Source organism: Lithobates pipiens, unplaced genomic scaffold (assembly GCF_037356315.1).
Source record: "Lithobates pipiens isolate NorthernLeopardFrog02 unplaced genomic scaffold, aLitPip1_a1.2 Scaffold_1, whole genome shotgun sequence".
NCBI classification, from domain to species: Eukaryota; Metazoa; Chordata; class Amphibia; order Anura; family Ranidae; genus Lithobates; species Lithobates pipiens.
The window spans coordinates 6094032-6107652 of NW_027507685.1; the positions used below are offsets into that span (position 1 = coordinate 6094032).

The 13621-nt window shown below is 43.8% G+C and overlaps 1 protein-coding gene across 1 annotated transcript; it reads right to left on the reverse strand.

The window, feature by feature from the left end:
• Positions 1-2483: 2483 nt before the first annotated feature.
• ASB12 (ankyrin repeat and SOCS box containing 12) lies at positions 2484-12679 on the reverse strand. Its single transcript, XM_077475635.1, has 2 exons — positions 10968-12679; positions 2484-3617 (listed from the first exon to the last, which is right to left on the reverse strand). The coding sequence occupies exons 1-2, from the start codon at positions 11719-11721 to the stop codon at positions 3481-3483; spliced, it is 891 nt and encodes a 296-aa protein (XP_077331761.1). The 5' UTR covers positions 11722-12679; the 3' UTR covers positions 2484-3480.
• Between the last annotated feature and the right edge of the window lie 942 nt (positions 12680-13621).

The following is a 13621-nucleotide window of genomic DNA, read 5'->3' on the forward strand; positions in this document are numbered from 1 at the left end:
AACGGCAGATGGAGATAGAGGATGACTTCCAAGATCCCGCAATAGTTATTTTAGCTGCCAAAAGTACAAAGTAAGCAAAGTGCCACATTGGGCATGATAATCCTGATGGGGAATCACTGAGCAAAGAAATATGGACCAGTTCAGAAATGGGGCCACCTGTCAATTTGCGAAGAATACAGAAGAACCTGTTCCAATAACTGTGGATCCTAAGGCATTCCCACCAAATGTGGAGCACAGTGCCACACAGGGAGCATCCTCTGTAACACTCTGCCAATGCCGTTGGATACATTCTGGCCAGTCAAGCAGGGACCAAATACCACCTTATCAGGACTTTGATACTTGCCTCTATCAGAGAGACATTTAATATCCCTTTGTAGGAGACCTGGAGTCTGGCACACCAGTCATCCGACTCAGGTTCACATGCAAGGTCCTTCTCCCATGCCAGCATGTATGGATGTTTCTGAGGAGAGGCCTGCAGGGAAAAGCTCATGTACTTTTTTAAGTGTAAGGTAACTGAGTATACAAGTGTGAGCAGGGGGTGCGCGTGCCACCTGCGATTGCCCGGGAACACAGCAGGACCGTGGATCTGTGTATGTAAACACACAGATCCATGTCCTGTCAGTGGAAAGGGGACCGATGGTGTGTTCTCAGTACAGAGAAACACTGATCGGTCTCCTCCTCTTGTGAGTCCCCTCCCCCTACAGTTAGAATCACTCCCAGGGAACATAATTAACCCCTGCAGCGCCCCCTTGTGTTAACCCCTTCCCTGCCAGTCACATTTAGTAATCAGTGCAATTTTATAGCACCGATCGCTGTGTAAATGTGAATGGTCCCAAAAATGTGTCAAAATTGTCCGATGTTTCCGCCATAATGTCGCAGCCACGGGAAAAAAAAAAAAAAATCGGAGATCGCCGCCATTACTAGTAAGAAAAAAAAAATGCCATAAATGTATCCCCTATTTTGTAGATGCTATAACTTTTGCACAAACCAATCAATATACGCTTATTGCGATTTTATTTTAACAAAAATATGTAGAAGAATACGTATCGGCCTAAACTGAGGAAAATTTTTTTTTTTTTAACCACTTGCTTACTGGGCACTTAAACCCCCCTCCTGCCAAGACAAATTTTCAGCTTTCAGCGCTGATGCACTTTGAATGACAATTGCGCAGCCATACAACACTGTACCCAAATGAAATTTTTATCATTTTTTTCCCACAAATAGAGCTTTCTTTTGGTGGTATTTAATTACAGCTGGGAGTTTTATTTTTTGCTAAACAAACAAAAAAAGATGCAAAAAAAATAAAATAAAATGTTTCTTAGTTTGTTATAAAATTTAGCAAACAGGTAATTTTTCTCCTTCATTGAAATGTGCTGATGAGGCGGCGCTGGTGGGCACTGATAGGCTGCACTGGTGGGCACAGTTAAGGCGGCACTAATAGGCACAGATAAGGTGGCACCGATAAGCACAGATAAGGCAGTACTGATGGGCACAGATAAGGCGGCACTGATGGGTGGCACTAGGTACCACTGATAGGTGGGACTGATGGGCACTGATAGGTGGCTCTGATTGGTGGCACTGCTGGGCACTGGTAGATGACACTGATGGGCACGGATATGTGGCACTGGGGTGCAGCACTGTTGTTGAGGCAGATTTTGGTCACTGATAGGTGGCACTGTGGGCACTGATGGGTGGCACTGATGGGGGGCACTTTTTTATTAGTTAGATGGCACTGGCAGGGGGCAGGTGGGCACTGATAAGCTGGCCGTGATCGGGACTGATGTCCCGATCACGGCCGCCGGTGATCGGCTTTTTTTTTTCTCCTCAGCGCGAGGAGGAAAAATAGCCGATTACCAGCTTTGTTGTGTCACATGATCAGCTATCATTGGCTGACAGCTGATCACGTGGTAAGGGGTCGGGATCGACCCCTTGCTCCAATCCCTGATCAGGCGAGTCTCATAGACTCGCTGATCACAGAGCGCGCGGCGCGCGCCCCTCAGGGGGCGTGCAGGCCACTCTTGCACGGGACGACATCAATAGACGTCGTCCCGGCAAAGCAGGTCCGCGCTGTAGCCGTCATTCGGCTATAGCGCGGATCTCTAGTGGTTAAATGGGATATTTATTATAGGAAAAAGTAAAAAATATTGTTTTTTTTTCAAAATTGTCACTCTTCTTTTGTTTATAGCGCAAAAAATAAAAACCGCAGAGGTGATCAAATACCACCAAAATAAAGCTCTATTTGTGGGAAAAAAAGGACGTAAATTTTGTTTGGGTGCCACGTCGCCCAACCGCGCAATTGGCAGTTAAAGCGACGCAGTGCCAAATCGCAAAAAGTGCTCTGGTAAGGAAGGGGGTAAAATCCTCCGGGGCTGAAATGGTTAAGGGCAGGAACTGATGTGAATGTGAAATATACATGTAAAGAGCTGTGTAAATTTCGGTACTATATAGATACCTGTAATAAATAAATACACACACACCCCAAGTTATGCTGATCTTTCTGTTTATAATACCTTATGTCATTATAAAAACATTTCAAAAAGTTCTCCCACTCTAATTTCCTCATTTCATATGAAATTCCTGGTCATCCCTAGTTCTGTAATTCTAACCCTTTAAAAGGAATTATTAAGAAGTAAATAAATGGGCATGTAGTAGGTCAGAGAAAACCAGGTAAACAAGAGTTTTTTTTCTCAAACATGTACCAGAATACATGGATCTCATTACATGATTTGTACATGGCATTGTACATAGTTCAGATCAGTGTTGCCAATTTATTGGAAGTCTAAAATATTCCCATAAAATGAAGGAGAATAAAATTAATACCCAACTCATAGGAGGATTCACAGAGAGAGTAAACATTGCCACAACAGGTTTATCCACTCTATAGGAAGAAGGCAACCCTTCTAAGCCCTTGTACACACTGTCAGACATTCCGACAACCAAATCCGTCGGATTTTGTCCGAAACTGGTGTTGCATACACACTGTCGGACAAAGTTGTCAGAAAATCCGGTCGCTCAGAACGTGACAACGTTATTTCGTTACGACGGGACTACGTTCAGGCTAGTAGCCAATAGCTTTGGTCTAGGAATTTGATCTGAGCATGCGTGGCACTTTGTCCGATCGGAATTCTCTACAAACGATCGGACAAAGTCCGATCAGATCATGTTGTCGGAAAATTTTATAGCCCAGCTCTAAAAATTTGTCGGTCGGATATTCCAATGGAAACAGTCCGATGGAGCCCACACACGGTCAGATTATCCGACAACACGGTCCGATCAGACATTTACCATCGGAATGTCCGACCGTGTGTACAAGGGCTAATAGCCATCACATCATTTACACGCCATACGCTCTTAGTTCAATTGCTGCCTCTGGTTAAGGGAGGGCTGAGCTGCATTAGCTCAGTAGCAGAATGCTCACTTGATTCACTTCTGTTACACCCTTTGACTACATACAGTATTGTCTAGGTCTTGTCTTTGACATTAACTGTTGTGGTGCTGTAAGTAGCCCACTATGCTATTAGGAATCTCCAGCTGATCAATGAAATGTAGTTTTCCCATTTGCTTAAGCAGCCTCCGTATTGTCACACGACATTGGGACATAAGGGACCTTGGGTGGCCTAAAAAGCAAAGGAAAAAAAAAAATTAAGTCATTTATTTTTAAATTTTTTGACAAAAACATTAATACCGATTTTTATGTAGCTTTTGTAGTATGTCGATATTCAGTTAATTATGATTTTGGGTGATGCTATAGAAAGTGGTGTACTATTTGCATTTTGGTAGTTTGATTTTCAGTTATTTTTCAGTCTGTCTTATTTATTCTATGTTGTATTTTAATAATATGAACATTTATTCAGGTATCGTTTAAATTTAGTTTTATTTGATACTAATTGCTGTCATTTTATTGTGTGGTGTGTTATTTAAATCAAGTCTACATGATGTTGTGCAATCTGTATATGTACAAGTATATACATAACTGTAATGTGCAGTTTGTGCTACAAAAACTTACATAATACTGTAAATACCCAAATCAAACACAAATTAAACCAACATTTCATGAATGACAGGTGCCTCAGCATCAACTTAACTAAAATTGAATGTCCAAGTGCAATAAAACATGTAATCCACTTCTGTGATCTGCTCCCATTCGATGTGAGACTAAGCCCTTGTACACACGGTCGGAGATTCCGACAACCAAATCCGTCGGATTTTGTCCGAAACTGTTGTATACACACGGTCGGACGAAGTTGTGGGAAAAATCCGATCGTTCTGAACGTGATGACGTTATTTCGTTACGATTGGACTATGTTCAGGCTAGTAGCCAATAGCTTTGGTGTAGGAATTTGATCTGAGCATGCGTGGCACTTTGTCCGATCGGAATTCTCTACACATGATCAGAGTATGTCCGATCGGAGCATTTTGTCAGAAAATATTTCCGGCAAGTTGGAAAATTTGGTCCGACGGATATTCCGCCGGAAACAGTCCGATGCAGACCACACACAGTCGGAATATCCGACAAAACACTCCGATCGGACACATTCCGTCGGAATCTCCGATCATGTGTACAAGGGCTTATAGCTGTGTGCTTCCACCAAAACACCATTGTGCTCACAGAACTCTCACCTCACTCCAGAATGTCAGAAGCCTTATGGTGGCGTTACAATTGTGGGGTATCCTCCTCCCTTTTCCCCCTGATTAATACATTGCTAGAGGGTCTTGAACTATTGGGACGTTCGACCTTTAATTCGGCAGGCCGAACAACCACAATGCACTGCACCACCGCACAGTGCATTGGAAGCCCTGATTGGCTGAAGAAATGAAAGCTTTTCCCAGTCGGGTCACATAGCACTGTCAGAGCCATCATTGGACACACTGTGATGATGACTTTATCCAATCATGGCTCATTGCTCTTAGTCCCACCCCACCCTATAAAAATATTCTTCCCATTGCAGCCGTTTGCAGTGTGATATTGGTGTGGAGAGAGATAGAACAGGGCACAATTGAAGCATATTGTGCTTCTATTGTAAATGTAAAGTATCAGTTTAGAGTGAATCTAGTGATTGTACAGTGTGAAAGTAGTGCGACCATTTAGTTTCACTTTAGTGTCATTTTATCTATAACACACCACCAGCTGTAGACTATAGCAGACAAAATTCTCTGTCCCATCTGCTCCAGAGAAAAAAAGAATACAGTCACTGCCAAACACATGACCAGCTTTTAAACTCTAGCTTGTCAAAGGTGCTGGCTTTACAACTCCTGCCTTTCCATCTGGTGGATTCTGCCTCCTTCTGTGATTTTGCAGAATGTGCTGTAACACAATGGCAGGTTCCCAGTCGCTATTTTTTTTTTCATGTAAGATCATTCCAGCTCTGTACCATCACATGGAAGGTAATGTTGTGGCCTTGTTGGGCAATGCAGGCAGCTAATGGTGATGATGCAAGATTTTTTCAGCTCCACCCCCTCCTCCTCTTTCATGCCCTCCTCTGCTGAATTGTCCTATGAACCACCATTACCACCTAAGCATTCAAGGGGCTGTTCCATGAGTCAGGCTAAAAGGTGCCATGCAGTGCTTTAGCTGGTCTGTGTAGGGGACAGAAGCCACTTCGGAGCAAAGATTTTTGCATCTCTGCCGGGGCAGGCCCAGAGGTGGTTTACCTCATGCCAGCTGTAGCCAGGAATGGTGGCGTGCGGTATTGGCACAAACCTCCTGTCCGTCCTTAGACAGGGAAAGTTGACACATTTGCCATGCCTGGCATGTGCTCAATTTGGAGGTGCAGTATTTCTCAGCCCTTGTACACACGGTCGGACATTCCAACAACAAAATCCATCTGATTTTATCCGACGGATTTTGTCCGAAACTGGTGTTGCATACACACGGTCAGACAAAGTTGTCGGAAAATCTGATAGTTCGTAACATGATGACGTTATTTAGTTACGACGGGACTACATTCAGGCTAGTAGCCAATAGCTTTGGTCTAGGAATTTGATCTGAGCATGCGTGGCACTTTGTCCGATCGGAATTCTCTACAAACGATCGGACAAAGTCTGATCAGATCATGTTGTCGGAAATTTTTTATATCCAGCTCTCAAACTTTGTTGGTCGGACATTCCGACTGAAAAAGTCAGATGAAGCCCACACACAGTCGGATTATCCGACAACACGGTCCCATCTGACATTTTCCGTCTGAATGTCCGACCGTGTGTACAAGGGCTTAGGCAGGTACCCAGGGTTGGAAGATCTGCTCAAGCAGGTAGAAGAGTCTATAGCCATTTTAGTCGGGCTACACAGCCAGTGGCTCAGTTGGCTGAAATTCAGTGGGAATTCCACCTGCCCATAAACTGCCTGATTTGTGACATACCCACCAGGTGGAACTCGACTTTGGCAATGCTGTAGTGGCTGCACATGCAGCAGAAGGCCATCAACGAGTACCTGTGAGAGCACAATTACAGCCTCAGGTTAGCTTGGCTTTTTTCCCCCATGCAACTGGCTGCTGATAAAGGATACATGCACTGTACTGTCACCATTTGAGGAGGCCACAATGTTGGCGAGCTGTGACAATGTATGCGTCATATCCAGAGGTTGTCTTTGGGAAATAGATGTGTGAATGCTGCCAGCTTTGCTGCAGAGGTTAAAGAGGTGGGGGGGGGGGGGGGTCAGCCTGTCGGTGTTCAGACCATACGCCGCACTCTGCATCAAATTGGTCTGCATGGCTGTCATCCCAGAAGGAATCCTCTTTTAAAGATGATGCACCAGAAAGCCTGCAAAACGTTTTGCTGAAGACAAGCAGACTAAGGACATGGATTACTAGAACCATGTCCTGTGGTATGATGAGACCAAGATAAACTTATTTGGTTCAGATGGTGTCAAGCGTGTGTGGCAGCAACCAGGTGAAGAGTACAAAGACAAGTGTGTCTTGCCTACAGTCAAGCATGGTGGTGGGAGTGTCATGGTCTGGGGCTGCATGAGTGCTGCCGGCACTGGGGAGCTACAGTTCATTGAGGGAACCATGAATGCCAACATGTACTGTGACATACTGAAGCAGAGCATGATTCCCTCCCTTCTGAGACTGGGCTGCAGAGCAACATTTCATTATGATAACGACCCCAAACACACCTCCAAGATGACCACTGCCTTGCTAAAGAAGCTGAGGGTAAAGGTGATGGACTGGCCAAGCATGCCTGCAGACTATTGAACATCTGTTGGGCATCCTCATATGGAAGGTGGAGGAGCGCAAGGTCTCTAACATCCACCAGCTCCGTGATGTCGTCATGGAGGAGGGGAAGAGGACTACATTGGCAACCTGTGAAGCTCTGGTGAGCTCCATGCCCAAGAGGGTTAAGGCAGTGCTGGAAAATAATGGTGGCCACACAAAATATGACACTTTGCACACAATTTGGACATTTTCACTTAGGGGTGTACTCACTTTTGTTGCCAGCGGTTTAGACATTAATGGCTGTGTGTTGAGTTATTTTGAGGGGACAGCAAATTTACACTGTTATACAAGCTGTACACTCACTACTTTACACTGTAGCAAAGTGTCATTTCTTCAGTGTTGTCACATGAAAAGATATAATAAAATATTTACAAAAATGTGAGGGGTGTACTCACTTTTGTGAGATACTGTAGGTATTGTAGGCTATGAGATATTAACTGTATAATGATGTCATCTGGGCCCCCCGTGCCGCGACCGGCGGCTCCCACACGCATGCCCGGGAGTGACGTCACGTGGCTCCAGCCAGTCACACAGCCAGAATCCACAGCCCCGGAAGGAAGATGGGTGAACATGGATGCGGCCTGCAGTGGGGACACCACGGGCTGCGTTTGCAGGTAAGGGTCACATAATGTGCTAGTATGCGATGCATACTAGCACATTATGCCTTTGCTTTGCAGAGAAGAAGAAAGGAAGAAAAACCCATCGGGGTTTACTTCCTCTTTAAGAAGGAAGCACAGCAGGGAATCTTTTTAGCAGAAGCAGAACCCTGCAGGTAATGAGATACAGTCCATTACATATAGCTGAAGTGTTTGGTACTGTATTCCCTCCACCACCCCCTCAAAAAAGAAGAAGAAAAACTTCAGGTTTCAGGGCCCTTTCACAGGGGTGTTCAGCCTAGATCCATCTAGTTTACAGGCTAAACCACAATAAGTCTATAGGTGGGAGGATGTAAATAGATGATCATGCGTTTACATCTGCTTACATCGGTGTCTGTTCAGGTTTTTTTTATTGTTAATGGAATAAGCTTGCATCTTTTTTTCATTTAGACAGATCTAAACAGATGCTTTCCATTTACATATGTTCCATTTAGGGCTGCAATTTTCATAATCGATTAGTTTGCCGATTATTTTTTCGATTAATCGGTTAATAACCTTAAAAAAAAAAAAAAAAGTGGGTCAAATTGACGTTCATTTTCAACCACAGTGAGGGGGAAAATTTGGAAATAATAGAAAACTGCTTTGTCAAAGAAATTTTCAGACAGTGGATGTGGTTTTCATTCAGAAATTACATTCATTTTAAAAACAGAATGTTAAAAACAAGTGAAAATTTCAAACAAAATTCTTCCATTCAGCGAATGTACAAAGATTTTTCGTCTGAATATTCTCATCTGAAAATCGATCCGTGTGGCCGGCATAAGGCTCGGTGCACACCTATGCAGTTTACTTTTGATCTGTTTCTGCAGTGCTTTTTGCTGTGCGTTTTGATTTTTGCGCACGTGATTTTACTGCAATTTGCGTTTTTTGCTTTTTTTTGGGGCAGATTAAAAAACACAAATTGCTGCAAAAACACATTACATTCTTTTCTGCAGCTTCTCCATTGAAGTATATTGAACCAAAAAATGCACCCTTTTAGATTAAAAGTCCCCGACCCTTTCCAAATATGCAGCAGCTGAAAAAAGCACTGATGTGAACACGTCCCATAGGAAACCATGTAAATGAACTGTAGTGCGTTTCTGCAAAAAGCACCAATAAACACATAGATGTGAAGCAGGTCTAAGACATTTAGTAACATAATGGGGTTAAAAAGACTAAAATTAGCCCTTTATAGTAAGAAAAAGGAAGATAAAGGCAGATAATCACTACTTTAAGGCCGGGTTCACACCGCTGCGATGCGGGAACGCCGCGAATCCGCGGCGTTTTCCCGCATCGCATTACTCCCGCCGGCAGTTCACACTGCCCTATGCGGACGGCTGGGAGTGTCAATGATATGTTAATGACACCCCCAGATCCGTCCGCATATCGCAGTGCGATCTGCCGACTCGCACAGGAATCGGATCGCATGGTGTGAACACCCATGCGATCCGATTCTGTTGCGGACCAAAAAAAGGGTCCCGTGCGAGTTTGCTGCGGGAGCGATGCAAATTCAGCCATACTATCTGTATGGCTGAACTCGCATCGCTACGGAGATCGGATGTGATTTGCGGTGCGAATCACATCCGGATCTCCCCCCGCAGCAGTGTGAACCCAGCCTAAGGGGATCATTTTTTTACTGTAGAACTGTGAAATTAATATTTACAGTAGCGATTATTTGCTCTTTTTGTACTATAAAGGGCTCATTTTAGTTTTTTAACCCCATTATGTTACTGGCTGATTAATCGATTATGAAAATAGTAATCGATTAATTTCATAATCGATTAGTTGTCGATTAATCAATTAGTTATTTCAGCCCTAGTTCCATTTATGTCCATTTTTAGGCACGATACATTTTTTGGTCATACATTTGCTTGGTTTCTGCAACAAGTGAAAAAAAACAACAAAAAAAACGGATGTAAAACTGGATGTTAACGGATGTAAACTGAACGGAAGTGCATACCGATGTAAACTGAACGGAAGTGCATACCGATGTAAACTGAACGGAAGTGCATACCGATGTAAACTGAACGGAAGTGCATACCGGAAGGAAAGTGAACGGAAGTGCATACCGATGTAAACTGAACGGAAGCGCATACCGATGTAAACTGAACGGAAGCGCATACCGATGTAAACTGAACGGAAGCGCATACCGATGTAAACTGAACTAAAGTGCATACCGATGTAAACTGAACTAAAGCGCATACCGATGTAAACTGAACGGAAGCGCATACCGATGTAAACTGAACGGAAGCGCATACCGATGTAAACTGAACTAAAGCGCATACCGATGTAAACTGAACTAAAGCGCATACCGATGTAAACTGAACGAAAGCGCATACCGATGTAAACTGAACGGAAGCGCATACCGATGTAAACTGAACGGAAGCGCATACCGATGTAAACTGAACTAAAGCGCATACCGATGTAAACTGAACGGAAGCGCATACCGATGTAAACTGAACTAAAGCGCATACCGATGTAAACTGAACTAAAGCGCATACCGATGTAAACTGAACGGAAGCGCATACCGATGTAAACTGAACGGAAGTGCATACCGATGTAAACTGAACGGAAGTGCATACCGATGTAAACTGAACGGAAGTGCATACCGATGTAAACTGAACGGAAGTGCATACCGATGTAAACTGAACGGAAGTGCATACCGATGTAAACTGAACGGAAGTGCACACCGATGTAAACCGAACGGAAGCGCATACCGATGTAAACCGAACGGAAGCGCATACCGATGTAAACCGAACGGAAGCGCATACCGATGTAAACCGAACGGAAGCGCATACCGATGTAAACCGAACGGAAGCGCATACCGATGGAAAATGAACGGAAGTGCATACCGGAAGGAAAATGAACGGAAGTGCATACCGATGTAAACTGAACTGAAGATGGATGTAAAAACTGATGTAAACTGTATCCAGATTATACCCATGTAAAAGGACCCTAAAAAAACAGAAATTGATGCATAATATGGGATATAGATTAAGTAAAAGATATCCAATCAAAAATCACCCCTTAACTGGTTAATATAATCGGAATGCCGGACAAATTACTACACTTTGCAAATTGTCAATGAATTTCCATTATTCCTCTGAATAAAAATGTCCTTTACCTTTTTCCGTCTCGATAAGTTTTAATGACGGACTGTCTGCCAATGACATGGCATGTACATTGGGTAAATACAAGTCAGCACCAAAATCAATAAGTAGTTTCACAAATTCCTGCTCACATCGGTGCTTCAAACATATCTCCAGCACAGACTGCGGACGCTTCATGTTTTGGATAAGTCGGAGTTCTGGACAATTGTAATTTGGGTCAGCACCATGAAGAAGAAGACTTCTGAAACACTCCAGGTGGCCGTACACTGCCGCAAGGTATAAAGGTCCAGTACAGCTCGGGTTGGGAGTAGCTCTGTTTGCCAGGTTTGCTCTGACGTTGGCTTCAGCTCCATAATCAAGAAGTTCCTTAAGGATTTTGGCATTGCCCTCTCTAGCTGCTGTAAGTACAGGGGTGCAGTTATTGTGGATGCTGCCCCGGGGATTGGCTCCAGCCTTTAGCAATGCTCTGACACACTCATAATGACCAGCGCTGACCGCAGCAAAGAGGGGAGTCTGGGCCTTCACATCCAGGCAGTCCACCTCCGATCCATTGGCCAGAAGGACGTTCAGGCATTTCACAAAGCCATTAGAAGCAGCCAAACGTAGAGGGGTCATGGGAACCCCCCAACCACTCCTGCTGTCTATATACTTCTTATATCTCTCCTTAAATAACAACTCGGATAGGAGTTCTGGGTTGTCCATTGACACAGCAAGATGGAGCTCCTGACTTTCCACATGGTCATCCTCAAGTCCTCTGTATCTTAGCATGGGGGATTCTTGAGGGTGCCGGAAATAGTCCAAACACAGGAACACTTCAATTGCCAACCCACTTTAAGGCTCAGTTGGCTGACATGTAACCAGGAGGAGTGCAATCCTATGGAGTGCAATCCTATGGGGACAATCCTATGGAGTGCAATCCTAGGGAGACAATCCTATGGGGGCAATCCTATGGAGTGCAATCCTATGGGGGCAATCCTATGGGGGCAATCCTATGGGGGCAATCCTATGGGGGCAATCCTAAGGGGACAACCCTATGGGGACAACCCTATGGGGACAATCCTAAGGGGATAACCCTATGGAGACAACCCTATGGGGACAATTCTATGGAGACAATCCTATGGAGTGCAATGCTATGGAGACAATCCTAGGGAGACAATCCTATGGAGACAATCCTAGGGAGACAATCCTATGGAGACAATCCTAGGGAGACAATCCTATGGAGACAATCCTATGGGGACAATCCTAGGGAGACAATCCTATGGAGACAATAATAGGGAGACAATCCTATGGGGACAATCCTATGGAGACAATCCTATGGAGACAATCCTGTGGAGACAATCCTATGGGGACAATCCTATGGAGACAATCCTATGGAGACAATAATAGGGAGACAATCCTATGGGGACAATCCTAGGGAGACAATCCTATGGAGACAATAATAGGGAGACAATCCTATGGGGACAATCCTAGGGAGACAATCCTATGGGGACAATCCTATGGGGACAATCCTATGGGGACAATCCTAGGGAGACAATCCTAGGGGGACAATCCTATGGGGACAATCCTATGGGGACAATCCTCTACAGCACAGCACACATGGCCTTCTCCAAACAGCTGGGACCTCCTGAAACCTTCATATAACCTCAAGTTTTATGCAAACTGTATCCATCCTGTGTAATCATGGCACCCAGAAAGGAGGAGCAGGTCTGCCAGGACTCAACACTTCCTGCTCCTTCTTATGATTGACAACAGGATCAACCAATCACAGCTCACATAGGGCGGGGCAAAGACAAGCATTGGACGCCAGCCGATGTACTGCTACTGTACAGGATGATGACACACAGGGGGGGGGGGGGAGGGAGTCGGATCGCCGGGCTGCATTCATTCCGTATACTTCTTCTACACGATCGCTGGATATTATACTATCATCTACAGAGCAGAGTTCATCACGTCACTGACGACGTCATAGATCATTCTTCAAGTTCCCTCAATTCACCGCTAGATGGCAGAGCGTTACAATCTCATGTCATCTGCTTGTAGAGACGTCTCCAAACAACGTGCTCTGTGTGCTATATACTGTATATTATATACGGTCTGTCATTTATATCTATATACATTTATATCTGTATCTATATACATGTATATCTGTATCTATATATCCACGACTTGTATCTATAATGTAGTGTACAGCTTATATCTGTATCTTTACAGTGTGCTATTTATATATCTATCTATACAGTATGCAAGTTAATTCTGTATCTATACAGTGTGCTATTTATAGCAGTGTCTATACAGTGTGCTATTTATAGCAGTGTATATACAGTGTGCTATTTATAGCAATGTCTATACAGTGTGCTATTTATAGCAATGTCTATACAGTGTGCTATTTATAGCAATGTCTATACAGTGTGCTATTTATATATCTATCTATACGGTATGCAAGTTAATTCTGTATCTATACAGTGTGCTATTTATAGCAGTGTCTATACAGTGTGCTGTGTATAGCTACAATGGATATAAAAAGTCTACACACCCCTGTTAAAATGTCAGGTTTCTGTGATGTAAAAAAATGAGACAAAGATAAACCATTTCAGAACTTTTTTCACCTTTAATGTGACCTATAAACTGTACAACTCAGTTCAAAAGCAAACTGAGATCTTTTAGCCCT